The sequence below is a fragment of the Acanthochromis polyacanthus genome, chromosome 9, assembly GCF_021347895.1.
Source record: "Acanthochromis polyacanthus isolate Apoly-LR-REF ecotype Palm Island chromosome 9, KAUST_Apoly_ChrSc, whole genome shotgun sequence".
Lineage (NCBI taxonomy): Eukaryota > Metazoa > Chordata > Actinopteri > Pomacentridae > Acanthochromis > Acanthochromis polyacanthus.
The window spans coordinates 23,290,919-23,310,451 of NC_067121.1; the positions used below are offsets into that span (position 1 = coordinate 23,290,919).

At 41.4% G+C, this 19,533-nt stretch overlaps 1 protein-coding gene across 2 annotated transcripts; it reads right to left on the bottom strand.

The window, feature by feature from the left end:
- Positions 1-1,579: 1,579 nt before the first annotated feature.
- dspa (desmoplakin a) lies at positions 1,580-19,225 on the bottom strand. Of its 2 annotated transcripts, none has more exons than XM_022216086.2 (24): positions 18,794-19,225; positions 17,809-17,893; positions 17,479-17,597; positions 16,996-17,140; positions 15,031-15,156; positions 14,827-14,886; positions 14,549-14,716; positions 13,801-13,905; positions 13,626-13,721; positions 13,420-13,545; positions 13,051-13,203; positions 12,768-12,922; positions 12,347-12,473; positions 12,006-12,192; positions 11,241-11,503; positions 10,879-11,060; positions 10,599-10,737; positions 9,022-9,215; positions 8,716-8,878; positions 8,330-8,413; positions 8,122-8,229; positions 7,774-7,872; positions 5,779-7,593; positions 1,580-5,334 (listed from the first exon to the last, which is right to left on the bottom strand). In XM_022216086.2, the coding sequence occupies exons 1-24, from the start codon at positions 19,024-19,026 to the stop codon at positions 2,122-2,124; spliced, it is 8,145 nt and encodes a 2,714-aa protein (XP_022071778.2). In that variant the 5' UTR covers positions 19,027-19,225; the 3' UTR covers positions 1,580-2,121. The 2 variants fall into 2 exon arrangements, with proteins under 2 accessions (XP_022071778.2, XP_022071779.2); XM_022216087.2 differs by having other exon boundaries at positions 7,096-7,593; positions 18,794-19,223.
- Between the last annotated feature and the right edge of the window lie 308 nt (positions 19,226-19,533).

Genomic DNA, 19,533 nt, shown 5'->3' on the forward strand with positions numbered 1-19,533 from the left:
AGGAGAATGGATGATGAATAAAATGATCCTTTTGGTGTCATCCTTTTGGTGGTTTATGATAAAGTAGTATATTGTAAGGCATTTAATCATCAGAAAGCACCATAAAGCTAGATTTAATATCCAAGCTGACATTATATAGGATTTGATAAATATGTTAAGTCAAGAAAATTTGTAATAACATGGCCTTGAAAGTCTTAACTAGAGATGTTTTATGTTCAAAACGTATTTAGCGTAGAGAGCACATTGCACATTCTGGCAAGAGTGAAGTTGAATTCATCTTAGTGGCATAATTCAAGAATAATAACTTCATAAATAGTCTTACAAATAGTATAGAATACCATAGTATAGTATGCAATAGTTGCAAATAGAATAATCTATACAAATATCCATTGCTCCATCTAATCAAATCCACTTACTAGACATCCATCCGTGGTCGTTTGTGTGGTCATGTCATCTGATTTCAACTCTGATGTTTCATGTATTGTTTGTGAAATTCCAATTTTATTTGCTTTATATAGGATTTAATAAATGTATGAAGCTGGCCCCCAAAGTCTTAACTAGTGATGTTTTAGGCTTTTAGGTTTAAAATGTTGGTTTTTTTGTTTGTTTTTTGTTTTACCTCTGACATTCATGGTGTATAGTATAGTGTAGTATAGTATAGTATAGTATAGTATAGTATAGTATAGTATAGTATAGTGTTAGTAGAATAGTAGGTGTTGGTAGTACGTATAGTTGCGAATGGAATAGTCTGTACAAATCTCCATTGCTCTGTGCAATCAAATCCACTTACAAAACCTCCTTTGTGTGGTCATGTCATCTAATTTCAACTCTGATGTTTCATGTATTGTTTGTGAAATTCCAATTTTATTTGCAAATACTCTGAACACTACAATCTGCAAATATTTAACTACAACCCAACTGTACCATTTTATTCACAACCTTTGCTAAAATGTAAAATATCATAATAGAATGGAATGACTTTATTGATCCCCGAAGGGAAATTCAGTTAATACTCAAACATACGTGCGATTAAACACTTTAATATCTGAAAGAATGAATACTGTTTGGATCCAAATATTAACATTTCATGCCATGAATTGTTCATATTATTATCTATGTCAACTTACACATTCTTAGGTGAATAATTAGCAGAACTTTTGTTCAAATTACTTTTACAATTCCTTGGATTTGCTATGCTAACTGTTAACTTGACTTAAAACACTTGCTCCTTATTTGTCTTCCAATACTTACTGTCTACTAACTTGCAAGATGTTTTTTTTATCTTTTATCCATCAGTAAAAAATATTGTTCTGGAAAATATTGGTTTTATATGTCTGTTTTAATATGAACATTTAATCCTACAATTAACCAAATTTAGCTTTCTTGTCTTGTAACAAATGCTTCTTGTACCAGTTACGGTCTACTGACTTGCAACACATTTATTTTTTAAATTTAAAAACATGTTGTTTTGGAAAATACAGGCTTTATATATCCATTCCAATATAAACATTTAAGCGGGGACACTTAATCTTTAATGCACAATACAGCTGGTGTGAATGAATGAGTACATAAACTCATAAAAATTGCTATGACAACTTTATTTTTAATCACTCAACAGTAACATTTCAATGGCAAGGAATTTGAATAAATGATTGTTACTTTGTCAAATAAACATATTAAGCTAAACCTCAGAATTTGCAATTAACAAAAAATGTTCTCTTTAAAAAAACATGAATCAACCAGTGATAACCATATAACAACAAAAAACAGCAAAATAGCAAAAAAAGCGCAATTAATTCTGAGACCATGCTGAAACTGAAGTCAACAGGCATTTAACATTCTAAAAAAACATATATTAAAATGAACTGTGACAAATATAATCATTTAACATTTGTGTGTTATAACAATAGTATCGATAGTACTCAGCATTTAATATTGAGACACAATGAATCATTAAAAACTGCAAAACATCAAGACATTTATATGAATTCAGAATCAGATTAAGTAATTAAACAAATAAACCATCCCAAATCTTGGAAGTAGCAGAAAAACATTTTGAAAAGCAAACAGTTATAAAGTAGTCACACTGCACAGAAGCTGCTGGTAACAACTAATCTAACATTAGTTGGAGCTATAGGTGGTGCTGCTGGAAGAGAAGGAGGTGTAGGAGTAAGTGGAGGAATAATCTACACTGCCTCTACGAGATCCACTTCTGGAGCCAGCACGAGAACCGGCCCTGGACCCAGAGCGAGACCCGGGGTTAGAGACGTTGTAAGGGCTGCTGATGCCCTTTGTGGACATAGACGTGGCCTGCAGCATCTTCATACCATTGCTTTCCTCCACCATGCAGCTGTCCATGGCTTCTTTGTAGGAGATCTTCAGCTTAGTCTTGGGACAGGTCAGGTTCTTCTGGTGGTTCCGAGATTCCTGCAGCTTTTGGGCTGCCAGACCATCTAGCCAACCTCTGCGGATAGCCTCTTCGATGGAGATGCGCCGACTGGAGCCAGGCTCTATCAGGCCTCCTGTCAGGTACTGAAACTCCAAAAATCTCTGGCCAGCTTCATAAGGCAGCCAAGCCTCCTTTACTGCTTCTGCTACAGACATCTTTCTTTTTGATTTCACATCCTCAAAACCAACATAAGCTTTCTGGGCAGGTTTCAGCTTATTTGCCATGCTGTCATCAATGATGCTCTGATGGACAGCGTCCTGCAGGGACAGCCTCTCGCCAGTAGCAGGGTTGATGATTCCGCCTGTGCATGCCTGGGCCTCCAGCAATCTCTGTGCTGTAATAGTGTCAACTATGCCTCTTCTGAGCCCCTCTGGGATAGTAATCTTCTCCAAGGTCTCTGTGTCAAATATGGCTGCCACGGGGCTCTGGTCATCAAACATCTCTGGGGGAGACACTGTAATGGAAATGCTGTTGAACCGTTTACGGACAGTAGGAGAGGACGGTTGTGTGGGGCTGCTGCAGGTGACCATGTCATCAACATTGCTGGCTGCAATGACCATCTCAGAGCTGCTGGTTCTGCTGGTAATTTCATCTGCAAACTGGGTCAAGGTTAGGGTTCCAGCACGATACTGATCAAAAGACTTTTGATCGATGAGGCCACGTTGCAGGCAGTCCTGAATGTCATACTGGATTCCAGTTTTCCTGTCCACTATCACCAGACGTGCAGAGCCATCTGCTCCCTTGATGGTTATTTCTTCCCACTCGCACTCCTGCTCCGACAACTCCAGGAAAGTGTCATAGTCAATGAGCTCCCGATGATAGGCCTCCCTCACTGACATCTCAAGCCCAGTGTCAGGGTCAACGATTACAACCCGCCTTTTGCGGAGGACATTGGTGCGGCTCTCAGAGGACTTCTGGGGCTTCGACTTGTCTCTGAGTGGCAAGAGTATTAGGCCTGTTTTGCTATCTGTGATGCACCTGTCCTTCAGCTGAAGATATGTCAAGTTATCCTTGGTGTTAGGATCAAAGAACCCTTTTGTGTCATCTCCTTCATAAGTTAAGATCTCATTCATCTCCCTATCAAAATAGCCTTTTCTATAGGCAACATCGACATGAATACGATGGCTCTCAACAGGGTCAATAATCCCTCCACTGGCAATCTGGGCCTCAAGCAGTCGGATTCCATGACCTTTCTCAATAAGATCTTTCTCAATAGCCTGGAAGAGGGAGATTGTCTTTCCTGTCTCTGGGTCTCTGTATCCAGTTACTGCCTTCTCTGCAGACAACAGCTTACCCTTAAACTCCTGACCAATCAGGCCTCTCTTTGCAGCTTCCTCCACTGTCAAGAAGACATTGTTGACTGGATCAACAACGAAGCCAGAAGCAGCTTGGGCCTCAAGAAGCTCCAGGGTGGTTCCTCTCATGAGCAGACCCTCCTTCATTGCACGATAAAAAGGCAGTATTCTGTCATTAACCTCATCATAGACACCTGCAATACAGGTAGAGCCATGGAGATAGGTCTTTAGCTTGTCTTCAATGTCCTTACTTGTGAGTTTGCCCTGACTGAGCTTCTGTAAGTCAGTTTCATCCAGCAGCTCAGAGTTGACGAGATCTGTGACAGAGACTTCACCACGGATACCCTTCACTGTCATGGGCTTTTCTGGACCGCGGACCAGAAGCAAGCCAGAAACAGGCTCCACTGTGCACTTTTTCCGAAGGTCATTATAACTTATCTTTTCTCCTGTTGTTGGATCCAGGTAGCAGGCAGGCTTTTTGTTCAAAGCCCTGTGGAGCTCCTCATCAATGAGATTGCGATTCAAGGCCAGATCTTTGGGAAGGAACACACTCAGAGCAGGGTCCAATATGCCTCCAATAGCCTCCTGGGCCTGGAGCAAGCGGATGGCTGTATCTTTGTCTATGCGGCCTTGTTTGCAAGCCTGACCCACAGATAACACTTTGCCAGTGTATGGATCTGTGAAGCCCGTGCTAGCTGCCTCTGCTTTCACCAAGGTGTCTCTGTCTTCAGTGTCTACAATCCCTCTGGAACAAGCTGTATCCACAGGCATCTTCTCATTAAAGACAGGGTCAACTATGTAGCCCGTTGCTGCCTGAGCTTCCAGGAGCATGAGAGCACTTTCTGGACTGAGGAGGTTCTTGTTCTTGGCTTCAGTGAATGGCATTTTCCCTTGAGAACCCGTTGTCATGCCAGCAATGATGCCAGTACCTTTTAGGTTAACCTGGATGTTTGCAGCTACCTCGTCCACTGTCTTTTTTCCCTTTAGGAGGTCATCTAGAGTAGCTTTGCTGATTATACCACAGTCACAAAGCTGGTGGGCTGTGACTTTGCGGCGAACTCCATCAAAAAGGAGCTTTGATGGATCAATTGTTACGACTTTCTCATCTGTCTGCGTCTGCCTAGTCAGCGTGCTAGGTCTCTGCTGCAATCTCTGTATCTCTCTTTCCAGGAAATCTCTCCTGAGAGCCAAGTCGGATGCCTCCTTCTCCGAGGTCAACAGACGGCTCTTGTACCTCTCTTCAACACTTCTCAGCTCCCTCATAAGCCTCTCAATTTCATTCTTCAGGGAGAGCCTCTCCCGATCAGCCTTGTCCCTGTCTGACTCAACCTGCCTAATCTGACTGTCTTTCCGCTCATACTGGCTCTTCAAAGAGTTGAACTCATTAAAGATGGAATTTTTCTCATCCTGCAGCCGCTGCTTGTTGCGAAGCTCAGTCTCTAGTGTGAGTTTTATGCGCGTGAGCTCCTCTTCGAGCCTCTGCTGACGGTTCTTGTCTTGCTCCAGCAGTTTAAGCTTGGATCGCAAACTATCCCTCTCCATCTGCAGCTCACTGTATTGGCTTTGGGACTCATGCACCATCATAGATGTCTGTGGAGAAATTAAAAAAAAACAAAACATAAGCATAAGTAAAAAAAATGGCAAAAATATGATTTGAACGTGCTTGTAATATATATGAAATTGAAATCAGATTACATGTTTTAAAATTTACAATAACAGAGATGCGTGCATGCATTTTCCAAAATGTTAGTACATGTTCCAAATGTATGTGTAGTGTTGAATTAAGTGATTGTTATGTAGTATGTTTAAAGTTCAATGGCATAATGTGACACATGGAAAATTATAAATGGTATGCATATTCCAGCAAAAGCATTTGTAAGTAATAAACCACATGCAAAACAATCTAAAATCATCAGATACCAGGGATATTTTAAAATCAGATTGAGTCCTAATGCACATATAAAGATTCATGCAAGCAGCAAGGGAAATTAGTTGTATTATTCGGAGGTGATCCTTCAGTGCAATCAAAAATACCTCAATGGATTGCTTTTGGATTTTGTCAATTTCCAGCCTAAGCTTTTCTCTCTCCTTAGTCAGGTCAGTGATGAGAGCCTGGAGCTCCGTTGTCCTCTTGGTGCTACTTTGAAGCTGGACATGCAGTGCTGAGATCTGAACGGCACTTTCTCCATCAATAGCTTCTTTGCTAAGCTTCAAGTCATCTCTGTCCTGTCTAACTGCTCTCAGCTCCTCTTCTAACTTCAGTCTCTCCTTGGTGAGGTTCTGTGTCAGAGTCTTCAGCTTTTCAATTTCTGTAGTGTATTCATTAAGTTGGCGACTCTTCTCTTCAATGGTCTTGTACAAGCTTTCATTACGTTGGTTGAGTTCATGAATTCTGGTCTGTTCCTGCTGGAGCTTCTGCTTCAGCGTCTTCAGCTCAGCTGACACAGCTGCCAATTCATCTTTGGTCACTTTATGATCCCTCATGCTCTTGTCCAGAGCCTCCTGGAGAGCTTTGAGGTCCTGCTCATACTTTCTCCCAGAGTTGGAGGCCTCTATCTGAATAGATTTCAGCGTGCTAATGGTGGTGGTGTGCTCTCTGCAGGTATGGTTCATCCTCTCCAACTCAGCCTCCATTCGCTTTCTACGAGTGAACTCCTCTTGAGTCGATTTCTTTTGTTTTTCCAACTCAGCTTCAACCCCATCCAGAGAGGACTGAAGTTCCCGGATACGACTCTGCAGTCTGGCAGAACTCTGCTCAGCCTTAGTTTTCTCACTGGCCTGCTTCTCCAGCTCCACTCGGGTAATACGGACCTCCTGCTCAGACACTTTGAGCTTGTTGATAGCCTCCAGATAAGAGGCGTTCTTTGTCTTCAGCTCTGCTTCAGCTTTTTTCAGGTGACTAATTTCCAGTTCCAGAGATCTCCTCTTCTTGTCTTCTTCCTCCAGGTTAAATGTCAGCGTGCTGATCTGCTTGGACTTATCCTGATTGCTTTTAGTGGCTTCCTTTAATTTAAGCTCATAGTCTTCTCTCTGGTGTGTGAGTGTTCTCAGCTGCACTTCCAGCTCACTGCGCATCCTCGTCTCTTGTGCCACTGAGGCCCTCTGCTGGTTGGCCTCCTGCTCTGCTCTGCTTTTCTGCTCTTCTGTGTGAGAAATGGACAGCCTCAGTCTCCTCAGCTCCTCCTCCAGGTCTCTCTTGTCAGCAGTGAGTCTGTCAATTTGCAGCCTCAGGTCTGCCGCGTCCTCTTCTTTCTGCTGCGAGGCCTTCAAGATGGTGGTCTTGGTAACGTGGATCTCTGTCTCATATGTCTGCTTAAGCTGGCTAAGCTCCTGGGTGCACTGAGTTCTTACCTTTGAGATATCTGATTCAGCATTTCGTCGACGTGCCGCCTCCTCGTCCAGCTGTATCTTCAGCCTTTCCAGTTCACGTTCTTTGTCCTTCACGGTCTTCTCTAAGTCAATCTTGGACCAGTTGAGCTCTTCCAGTTCTTTCTGTCTGCGGCGAACAGTCGCCTCATACTCTTCCTGCTGGCTGGTGTAGCGCTCCTCTGCCAACCTTCTTTTCCTCTTCTCTTCATCCACCTGGTATTTAATGCGGGTCAGCTGGTCGTTAAGGTCTTGAAGCTGGCCGTGTGTGCTATCCAGGCTCTCTTTGGCTGCACTAGCTTGCATTGCTGTGGTTCTCTTCACTTCCTCCATAGAAATGAGTTGGTCTTGTGATTGAGTGAGCTCCAATTTGTAGCGAGCCAAAGCATCTTCCAGAGATTTGTTTTTCTGACCACGATCCTGGAGATCCTCCTTCAGACGCCTCAGTTCCTCCTCCAGCAATTCTATCTTAGTGTTTCTTATCTGAGGAGAACAACGACAAAAACAGAAAGAGTGCCAGTCAGTTCCAACAACCTATTTGTTCAATAATCCTTCATCTCTGATATTATTTATTCTTACTTATATTATCATCATATATAGCAACATTTTTGACTTACAGAAACAATGTTCTCTTAACTCGCATTACATACATGTAATACTTACCTTTAGCTCTTCCATGTTCTTCAGCAACTCCCCTAGGAACTTGTAGTAGTCACTAGAGCGGGTAAGCAGCTCGATGTAACGGGTCTGGAGGTCAGACGCCTGATGGAGATAAAATTAATGGTTATGATTACTGATGTTGAGCAGTTCCATCTCTAAAGGGCAAATGGAATTAAGGGATTAACCTTGGGGGTGTAACATTAGCTGATCCCACAAAGGATATAACCATTATCTAACAGAGAGCTTAATAAATGCCGAATAATTAAGAAAGGATGTGCCAAATGTATAATAATAACAACTGTGGATGAAAATTGGATCAGAGTGACTTAAAAAAATGGAAAGTGCTCATACCTCTTGCCTGACCACAGAAGCAGGGGACTGCAGCATAGTCCTCTTGATAGGAACATTGAGCAGAGTTTCCAGGCCTGAACTGTAGGAGGCCAGCTGCAGCTCGTAGTCCTGCAAACACACAACACAAAATGATCATTTGTGCCATATTTGCATGTGGCAGCTCAGCAGGATGTAGAACTGTAACAGAGCACAGTAACTGACAACCAACCTTGATAGAGGAGGCACAGGTGTCTGCGTTCTTCTGCACATCTTCTACTTTCTCCTTCCTTCCTTTAATTTCAGTGTGCAGCGCCTGTGCAATACAAAGAAAAGAGGTAATTAAATCCTCTGATTTAATCTGGCATCAGTCTGTGCTGCTTCTGGAACATCCACTGGTTTATTAGACACAATTTCTAATGGCATTATAAGCTGTCCGCGTGAGCTTTTTTCATCTGACTTTTATCGATCATTTGAGGAACAGCTGATGTTTTGCAACACTTTCTACATCTGTTGCTGTAAAATGTATAAAATCCACACAGTAAATGGTGGCTATTTCTAATTCCAAACCAAAGGAGTCTGCTAAGAACATGTTGGTGTAAATATGGAAGGGCATGCCTTCTGCTGGTTGAGGTGGTCCATTAGAGTCTGGATGTCGTTGAGCTTCACCGCCTGAAGGGTGTCCTGGCGCTTCCTGGCATTGTCTATCCACTGATCCAGGGAAGTGCTGCTCTGCTGATAATGTTGTAGCTGTTTCTCCTGCTTCTCCAGGTCCCACACTCTGAGGAGGAAAGAGTGAGAGGAAGAGGAAGGGATGAAAGGGTATTTTTAGTGTTGTTACCAGCAATGACAAACAGCGGATATGGACAAATATTCGTAGGTAAGGAAGAAATGTGCCTACGTGTACAGATCATCCTACGATACCTGCTATCAATCTGTGTCTGGATGCGACGCCAGCGGTCAGACATCTGGCCCACCAGGTCTGAGTACTTGGACAAATCTACGTCACACTTGTGGAAGGACTCAGAGATTTGACCGTTCCAGTGTGCCGCTTTAGCCAGGTCAGACTCCATAGATGTCAGCAGGTCCCTTTTTTGCTCCAGCTCATTCTTCATTTGCTTTTAAATGGAATCAAAAATAAAGATCAATCACAAATCTTACTTGCAAGTAGTGATGATCACTGTGACAATATAGGCATTATATGATTTTTGGATTGACCAAGAATCTATGTTTGAAATAGATCTGCAATTAATTCAGATCAGAATTTTGTAACTTCTTATTTCAATCACAAACACCAACTGCTTATCGAAATAATCTTTAATTGTCTTTATCGTGGCCATTAAATTTCTGCTTATTTGCCTGGAAATGATATAGCATAAAACATGGGTATTTAAGTTTTTTGTGAAATTTTAGCTTGATACATCAATTACTCTAAAAAATTGCACATCAATCCACTTTTAGCATGTTTATTTGTGCATTGAAAATTGAGATTGTCTAGCATATCTAGAAACATTTTAGCTTTTGTAGTCCAATTTGTCAAACCTGCTCTATCTTTAATTAAGGTTAAACAAAATTTACTTTTCCCCTCATTTTTTTGTGACCAGGTGTCTTACATTAAAAAGTATTATATATGTTTTTTGTATTATTGTGACATGCATCTACAGGTGGTTTAGAAAATATCAATAGTTAACTCAAAGATGGGATTTTTCATGAAGGCTTCCACTTCCTTTCTTTTTCTTGTCCAGTGCTTTAGATTCTGAGTCCTTGGCACAACGAGAAATGCCTGTAAAGTTTTTAGGCTTCTATTTTTAAGTCTCCCTGAGACATTGCTGATCAAACAGAGCCTCAAATTTCAGTGTGTAAAAACAGGCTGAATTTGTGTTGACCAGTAATTTACACACACATAAAAAAATCTCTGCTGATATTTATACATATAACAAACTGAAATTTCCCCATACCATTTTAAATATCCATAATTTATGATAAAAAACAAGCTTCAATCAAATCAGACATTTGGAGCTTAAAGTACTGCATTAATAACGTTACTTAAAAAAGAAATAATAATTATTATTATTAGCAAAATAAACATGCTCAATGTACTTTGGTGCATCATAGCTAACAGGCTCATCGTAGGTTTTGCATGTAAAACTGTAATCTGCAAAATACCAGAGTAACCAGCTGTTGAATTAGGAGTAGAAAGTACAATATTTCTGTCTGAATTGAACTGGATTACAAATATAAAGTAGAATAAAATGGAAAATACTTAAGTAACGTATCTCAAATGTGTTCTCAAGTACAGTGCTTAAGTTAGCAACTGATACCAAAAAGTTTAATGTGAGTTTTTGGGATGATAACAAAGTGTAGCTAGAAAATGTTCAATAGACATAAAAACTGTGAGATGCAAATAAAAGCTCAGAAAAAAAGACTATATTTTGTGTCAGCTTTTAAAACAGGAAGGCAAGTAATGACAGCTCATAACAAAAATTGAAAGTGTGTCAAACCTTTAGGGTGGTCCGATAGTTTTCAATTTCACGGAGGTCCAGAGAGCTGGTCTCCTTCTCGGTCAGCCGGGCCTCATGAGCTTTGATCAGATCCTCAGCCTGGAGGAGGCTTTGAAGCAAGGCCTTGATTGCTGACAGTCTGTTGCAAACACAAAGTCGTGACAATAAATGATCAGTACAGTTGGATGTGGCTTCAAGGTCTGTTCCCAGAATTTACGTCTGCTCCAAGATCATGGCAGAATAAATAAAAAGGTGGTGCAAAGAGCCTAAAATAAAATACCTCTGAATGTAAGCTGAGTAGAGACCCTGCAGGCCTCCCAGTTTTTGGTTGATGATTTCCAGTTCGGAGCGGAGGAATTTGGCTTGTTCGGAGTCAGCAGGTATCCCTTCCAGCTGCTTTATGATTCTTTCTCTTAGACGCAGGTAGTCATCATGAATGGAGTCCAGATCTTGGTGCACATTCTGGAAATCAAAAGGATGTGACATTTAGCTGAATAAAGCCAAATCAGGAAAGTTTTATTTATTGATTTATTTTACAAAGAACCCTTGAAAAAATTAATTAGCAATTTCGTTGCGATAAAATGTACATATGTTTAACATTTGCAAGCATATTTTTTCACAAACAAATAACAGCTTACATACCTGCAGCTTCTGAATGTTCACCGAGCACTCGTGCACACTGTTGTCTCCCAGGGGAATGTGCAGATGTCTGGTGAGGCCAGATTCGGCCATCTCCAGCTTGCGTCTCAGCTCCTGCAGACTGCTGAGCAGTGTAAGGCTGAGGGTAGAGGTGGATTGTGGAGCCTGGCTGGTGACTTTGGTGACAGTGGTCTTGGTGATTTTGGAAGTTTTGCTGGTGTCCTGTTTCTGGGTTTCAGCCTTCGTCCCTTCCTCCCCTTTGCTGGCTGGTGGAAACACAGGAAAATAGAATTTATTGATGGAAAACAATAGCACTATTCTTGCAAACTTTGTAGATAGCTCGTGTAGACATACTAAGCAACATTTATGATTGGTATATAAACATTTTTGGAGGTGTTTGGGGTTTAGTTAAAGTGTAAAGTATCATTTTTGTCCTTTTTTTGTGTGAGAAAACTGAAACACTAAGCAAGGGTTCGTAATACAAAATAATTAATGTAAAGGCCAATCTATGGTTTCAACATCTACATGTTTGCAAGACAGACATCTTAAAATTTGAGATCGTGCAGACTGACTGCACAGTGAGACCACTGAAGAAATAAGCTGGATTCTCATTTACAAAAGTCAATTTAGCAGAGTGCAGCATATTCATAATTAATGTATGCTTACCGTTCAGCTCAGCAGGTCAAAGCCAGCTGTTCTAGCATGCTGGATCTGATAGGCAACAACTAGAATAGTTTTAAAAGAATATGTGTAGCATTTTACACTTACTGTAAGTAGGCAGCTGGACAATCAGTGTATCGTAGTGGGTCTGGGCTTTGTCAAAGTGGCCCTGGATGACCTTCTTGTCCTCTTCCCCGAACATTTCAGAACCTTGGCTGGTCCGCAGGAACTCCTGGTAGTGAGTCTCCAGTCTTTTGATGACGCTGCGGTACTCCTCAGGACGCATCTTGGACAGCTGTCAGACAAGTGAGATGGATTAGATTAGCCAAAAGACACAAGAGGAAAGTAAAAATCTATGGACATGGTAAGGCTCTAGTGTTATTAAAAAAACAGTAAGTAATTTTATAAGTAAAACTGAGACACGATCTGTGTTGTTTGTAACATCTTACCATACTGAGAGTGAGGGAGTTGATGTAATTGATGTCTTTGAGGCAATACTGCCATGAGATGAGACTCTTGATGTTGATGTAGAGCTGATTCCAAATGGCCATGATGGCATCATAATACTGCTCATTTCTAGGACAGAACAAACAATTAGTCACTACTCAGGAGAAACTGCGAACCTAGAAGTCATATCGACTATAAAACTCTACAGATTAACTGGAAAATGTTAAACTTCTGAAGTTAGAATCCCATACACTCTACAATGTATCTAAATAATGTATCTGGATGCCAGTGTTACATTTTTGTAGAAAAATAAAATAAATGCATTTCAGCTGACAAGACTTCAATGGTTCTAACAGCATTTGAGCAGGATTTTCTCAGACCATGGTGTATCTGCAGTCCTCCCAGTCACTGAATGTTTCTTACTTGTTGGCAAGGCCGATGCTGAGCGGGTTTGGTGGGGGGATGAGCAGACACACGGAGGGAATCAGCATGTCAAGACCTCCAGGTCCTGTCACAAGCCACTTGCTGCGCTGTGAGTTGTCCTTCAGGATGCCTTCATCCCCCTTCATTATGCCTTTCTGAAATACACAAAAAAAAAACATACAAACAGAAGACACACTGAGTTACACTTGTAATGTTTCACTTTATACTCTTTAAATGTGTGCACATGTGTGTGACAGACGGAGACAAAGATCATAAATCCCACCTGGTCTTGTTTAAAGTCACATAAGGCCTGGACTATGACGGGGCTGCTGCTCTTCTCCTCAGGGTTGCGAGGTTTCAGTCGAACTATGGTCTTCGACTTGCTGACCAGACTCTGGACCTGCCTCTTATTCTCCATAACACGTTCTTTCTGTTGCTGTGAAAAAATAACAGACAGGGGATTTTTACTGAGCAGCTGTATGCTGTAACTTTCAGAAGTCAGCTTTTTAGTCTTTTAAGGTTCAGACTGGCAGAAGCATTCCGTTTAGCCTCATAAAAAACTGGTCTAACTCGCAAAATCTCAACACCCCTGTTCACACCTGCAGGAATACACATACAGACAAGTCCTGTACTTAAAAGAGTACAGTGATACCTCCAGGTTTTTCAGGAGCTCAGCGAGGTTTTCCAGTGGAGTGTTCTTGTCGCAGGAGAATTTGCTTCGGATCGTCTCATGCTCCTTCTGCAGCTTGGCATAGGTCTCATTGGCCTCCTTGAAAAACTGGATACGAAGAGTTTTGATGAGCGTTAACATGCAAACATTTGAAGCACTATTTCCATCAGACAGGCCCGATCACTTACTTGGCTGTAGGCGGCATTCTCCTTCAAATGGACGTGGATACACTTGGTGATCTGAAGAAGCCAGCTCCACTGGGTCTGTAAGGTGTCCATGTAGGCCTGAGGGCGAACACACACTCATCAGTACCAAAACACTCCATAAAGTGCTGCTTGAGATGGGAAAAGTGGAAAAACTTACTTCAATCTTATCTGAGGCAGGATGGTTGCTGCTCAGGAGCATGTCTGTTTTCACCTTCAGCTTGTTCAGGTCCTTCTCCTTCTCCTCCAGGTCCCTCATCAGCCTCTGTCAGACAAAAATAATTACAGAAAGTTAAAATCCCAAAAGTCTCCAGTGCGGACTCAGAAAGCAAACACACATTAACCCTCTGAAACGCCTGAATTTATAGTACATTTTTGCTCCTGCCACATTTGTAAAGTACAACACCTCTATGAAAACAGAAGTACAGAGACTTTTTAAAACATGGAATCAACATATACAATATTTTATCAAGTATACACAGCATAACTAATACTGAAAAAAATGGTGTTCCTTAGATATGTGTCCCGTATCTGCTCTGTGTGAACACTGCCTGCAGTTCAGCCTGTCAGCAAAGCATAGGAGCACAGAATTCTCCATTTTTTTAACAGAATCTGGCATATTTTTGGATATATTTTTTAAATCGGATATATAGAATAAAGGAATTTTGATAAAAAAATTTGGATTAAAGCTTAGATTTTGTTATTTTCCACAGGAAGGTGCAACACAGATGAGTAGTTCAAGCACTGTCAAAAGGTTGCCAATCTGAAAGCTTCTACAGTTTCTAACTCTGATTGGTGTAATTATTAGTTTTGTTTTTTCAGCTAACATGCTTTTTAAACCAGCCTATTGGTTTTTAGGGTTCAGAGGGTTAATGTGAAATAAAATGAGCTTCGACAGGGATTCATACAGAGTAGCTCTCTTGCTTCTTGGGGATGTACTGGTCAATGTTCTTGTCTCCCCAGTCAAACACAAGCTCTTCCTCTTCCTTCTCATTCACCCACATGATCTCTCGGGAGATCTCTTCAATGATGCTCTGAAGGTCTCGTAGCTGGCTCACTCGGCTGTGGGACATTTTCTAAAACAGACACAAGGAAAACCTATGAATGCGATGCAAAGCAACAATACTGATAATAAAGAAAGACACTGATTTTTACAAATATTTTTTATACCAGTGCATGGTTTTACCTGCAGACTGTCCCATTCTTGGTCCAGCATGGAGAGGTTGTACTTGTCAAACCTTGCAGCCTATAAAAGAGATTTTGTTTGTGCTCAGTTTGGGGAAAGATTACAGAATGTGAAGCTTTTGTACACAGACAATAAGGCTCCTCACAAATTTACCGCTTCGCTAGAACAGCCCCAAGTAAAAGTGAAAGAAGGCAGAAAACTCACCAGGTCATCTCTGGCTCGGTCTACTTCTGCGCTCCTTTGGATTGAGCTGTGGAGTTTGTTGTGGCTTAGAATTTGCTTTTCTATGGTGGCTGAGTCATCTCCCCATGGAGCCGTTTCAATCATGCGCTGTAGGATACAGAACGGTAATTAGTCACCTACTGAAACACAATGACTGCTGAACACAACTGCAACGTCAAAGGCGACTTCAATTTAGGGAAAATATTACATTTTTATAATGTGTTACTATTTAAAAATATATTAAGTAGCACATAGTCTGTATACATAGAAATGATAAACAGCAAGGCTCATAAAATATATATAATGAAAAGACCAAAACCAACAATGCATGAATGCTTTATGAGCCCCTGACTATAGCACTCTACCTTAAGCCTATTCATTTCTATTGAGAACAGCAATCACTTAAGCTGCAGTAATGGAGGTTTATGGCACAGAAGAATAAGCTAGACAAGCTTTTGGATACACAGGCAATACTAACAAGTGAAATCATTGTTTTGGCCTATATATAGAACTGGTTGAAATTTTAAAAAACACAGAATATTAGACTATACTCAGTAAGTATAATACTTTAAACATACACTCCCTTCTTTTCAGTCCCTGGCCTCAAATCTCTGTCTTTTTCCTCTTTGACCTCTAGGTGTCAGCATATAATCATCAGGTCCATTGTTAAGCAGGAAACTATTCCAACTATTCCCCCCTTGTGCTCGGCTCTTAGCTTAGATAGGAGCTCTGCCAGTAAAGCAACCTCAGCCAGCCCCTGTTCTTCATGTTCTTCACTTGCATTTTTTTTTCTCTCTTCTCTCCCAAGGCCTTTGTTCTCTCGCCACTCCCTTTTTCTACAAGAATACTTGACTGAAGCTACAAACGACAAGCCCAACTGTCAGCAATATGGCTAATATCTAACTGGGAAAGATCAACAAAGTCATGTATTATAATGTCAACACAATGCCTGAAAGAATGGCAAGCAGCACAAAGAAATGCTGGGTAAAAGTGGCAGTTTCAGAGGTGATTTGGATCTACTTTTTTCGGACAATAGACAATATCTAAAGTACAAAAACTGAGACAGAAAATGTGTGAAGCCATGTGACAACATGGAGGGTGAAAATGAAGGCTAATATATAGAGGGTGAGGCTGAAAGTGGTGACAGACTGACAGGGTGTGTTTTTAGTGGGATGGGAGGGTTGTGAAGTAAGAGAGTAGAAGGGCGTTTTCCCACAGCCATGCTAGAGTTCAGCTGAACTGCCCTGTCCCATAACAACTGACTCAGTAGTGAGTGTCAGATTTCACACTCCTTTACTTCTTCTTTTCTCTTTTTTTTTTTGGTTCCACAGCTTCTTTCCCGTCACTGCTGCCTCCCTCGTTCCCTGCTCTATTTCTTTCCTCTCTCTATCTCTTTCTCAAATGGCACTGCTCTCTCCTCTCCTTTGTTTCAATCCCTCTGCACCCCTCTCAGCCTCTTTCACTCATGGATCAGGTTTTGGCAGCGTGTCCAGATGGTTTCAGTTACGGGAGGTCAGAATAAGTGATAGGGTAAGTTCATCCCTGCCTCCCTTTGCATGAGACAAGAGCGCACACTAATGCAACCGCACAGGCAAGCACACACATGTAGGTGCAACTCCACAACCAGATGAGACAAATGAGATTAAAATGACTCTGCATAGCATCCAAGTTTTACCACACACCTGCGGGTGATGTTGTCTCTGAATGCATCAGATTAGGATACGGATGTAGGTACAAATTAAATTTTAGGAAGTTCGTTGGAAGCATTCCAATTGTAAAAACACAATTTATCCATTTGGTTATTTGACATGTCTCTACATATATTTACAATCTTGTGATGTGTCTTGATTAAAAAAAAAAACAGATTCTCACAGTCACACTGAGTACATATTTATTGTGTCTTTTTATTCCAGTTCTTTTTATGTCCCTAAGGTATACAAAGCTCACCTTCTGTTGGGCAATCCAAGCTATGGCATCATTAAAGATTCTCCCCCCCTCCTGGGAGCCCACGCTGCCTCTGTTCCGTCTTATAGTCGTAGCACCGACAAGCTGCTGTTGGAGCCCTCCGTGCATGTGCTGGAACTGTTCTAGACTGCAGAGTTGTACAAAAAAGGAAAGAAAAATACTTTGTGAGCCTTTTCAGGGAACGCTGGTCGCACTACTTCAAAGAGCACACATGGATAGATACACCGAACCACATGCAGAAGGCACTGAACTTTGTCTGTGTCTGGTTCGCTTCAGCTACAAAATGCAATTCAGTTTTTACTCTGCCAATTCATGCACTGTTTTGAATTCAGCACTGCCTACACCTGCTAAGCTGCAGGAAGGATCACTCAGGAGTGTGCCCACAGTCCTGGCTGAACACAAATGCAAATATCACACACACACACATGCGATTTGCAAAGTCACACACACTGTATTTGCTCTTACTTTCTGAAAATATCACTGGGAATACGCATTTGCTGCAGGTCTCTGCCGCAGGTACTCATCTGCTCCATGCACTCTGCAGCCATGACCAAACACTTGTCCGCTTCCGCAGCCGGACCCCCCTATAAAATCACAAAGAAAAGACACTGATGACTTCAAATTTGTATTTCGCTCAGCTCTCAAATCAGCTTAAAGTAATCTGTGATATTGTCACCTCACAGCCAAGTTAATCAGGCTTTTCTTATTATTCTCATCATTATTTGTCTACAGCTAAAGATTAAAACAAACAAATAGGATCAGTTATGTCCAGTGTATTAAATGTGCAACACTTACACGCTGGATGATCATCTTTGCTCTCTGAAGGAAATCCTGACATTGGTTGGTCAGGACTGCAGCTTTCTGCTGAATGGCTTGTACGCTACACATGGAAATGAAAAACCAATGTATTACTCCAAAAAATAAGGAAAACTGAATTAACCTCTATATAAATGCATCGGCAATTTCGTATGGTTAAACATTTTAAGGAAACTGTTCAATAAAGTCGACAGAAAATGCAAAGTCAAAAGCAGCTTTCGATTGTTCAGGCTTTAATTTTAGTTTATATACAGTTAATAGATCACTCAGTTGTGAAATCCTTGTAAGTGATCACTAAAATTGAAACAGAAAATATCAGAGACTTGCATTTTAATTCAAAACACACTCATTCTGTGTTTTTAAAGGTTTGACTGTGGGTCACTGAAGGGTCACCAACACACAACACACACATCAACTCCAACATTGACGTAACGCATGTCTCATTTTTTACTTTGAAGCCATGAGTTCAGCATCCTGAGAAAAAGGAAACATCCTGACAACCTCTGGCACAGACACAGACGTAATGAATAACTGGAGGGTGTGAAAGGATCACTCAATAATGTGTCTCATAATATTAGGCAACAGATGAGGAGTGATTACTTGGAAACACTTTTTATTAAAACAAATCACAAAACGAGTCTTTCAGAAAAGCAGGTCAAGCCCTGAGATTCCTTTGGACTGACGAAACCCAGGGAGGCCAACAACAGACTGCAATCTGCGCCCTTAGTGTGTGTGGCACTGCTATCCAAAGGTGAACCTGCAACGTTATTGGAGCCTGCTCGGTGACATTTTAACTCTTTTGTGGCGTAAATTATAAACACTTCATGGCCTCAGAAGATCTCACAATTTAGGCTTTATATTTAATCATTTTTCACAAGGTAATGTCATTTCTGGTCTTGTTTTTGGACGCGCGTAAATGATCAACTTTCCCTCAAATGGCAACAGGTGATCCAAAGACTCTTACCTCATTCCTCCACCTGGACCCCCACCCATGCTGACTTGCACCCTCTGTCCTGGACCACCTCCGTGCACCGAGGTCCTGGTGTAGCTGTAGGTGTATCCGTCTCCTGCTGGGTAATCTCCCTGGAAGCCGTTTCCACCGACGAACACGTCGTTTCTGAAACTTGACAAATCCGGACGCGAGTTGCTCCTCTGGCCCATCGTGGCCAGTTTGGAAGTGGAGCCGTACAGACTCATGTTTGCTGTCTCTGTAGTGTTTCAGCAAAGTTTCTGTGTTGAATTTAGTCGCCGAGTTGCTGTCCAGACCGCGGGCAGACCGTGCGTCTCTCCCCGCCCCGTCGTCTCCTGTTGCGCAGATAATGGTCTACTGTGAATAGACGGAAGCTGGCTGCTTTTGGATAGAAACCACACCTTGCTGTCTTTACGAAACACAAGCACCGTCCTGTGTGGGAAGGCCGTCCTCCCCTCTGCCAAAATTTGTTCTAAACGTTATGTTGCAATAATTTTGCGTTATGATGACGCACGGTGTGTTTAAGCTTGTTAAACCAGGAGCGTTGTCATTACAGAGACGCATAAGTTAAATGTGAGCACAGATTATTGATTTATACAGACAGACTGTCAGAAAACGTTGATTCAGCTGTATATTATCAAGTGTGCCTCATTTTTTGTAGGATTAACGGATTTTTAGTCTTTATTTTGGAGTGTAAAAGTGTGTTAACTTTCCATTAAACTTCTTTATGTTAA

What these genes read in the sequence shown, in the direction of transcription:
- dspa (XM_022216086.2), bottom strand. Translation starts at nt 19,026, where the DNA reads ATGAGTCTGTACGGCTCCACTTCCAAACTGGCCACGATGGGCCAGAGG. An exon ending in AGAATGCCGCCTACAGCCAA is followed by an intron (nt 13,546 to 13,625) that starts GTAAGTGATCGG and finishes CTTCGTATCCAG; the next exon opens with TTTTTCAAGGAGGCCAATGA. An exon ending in ACTATCGGACCACCCTAAAG is followed by an intron (nt 9,216 to 10,598) that starts GTTTGACACACT and finishes TCCATTTAAAAG; the next exon opens with CAAATGAAGAATGAGCTGGA.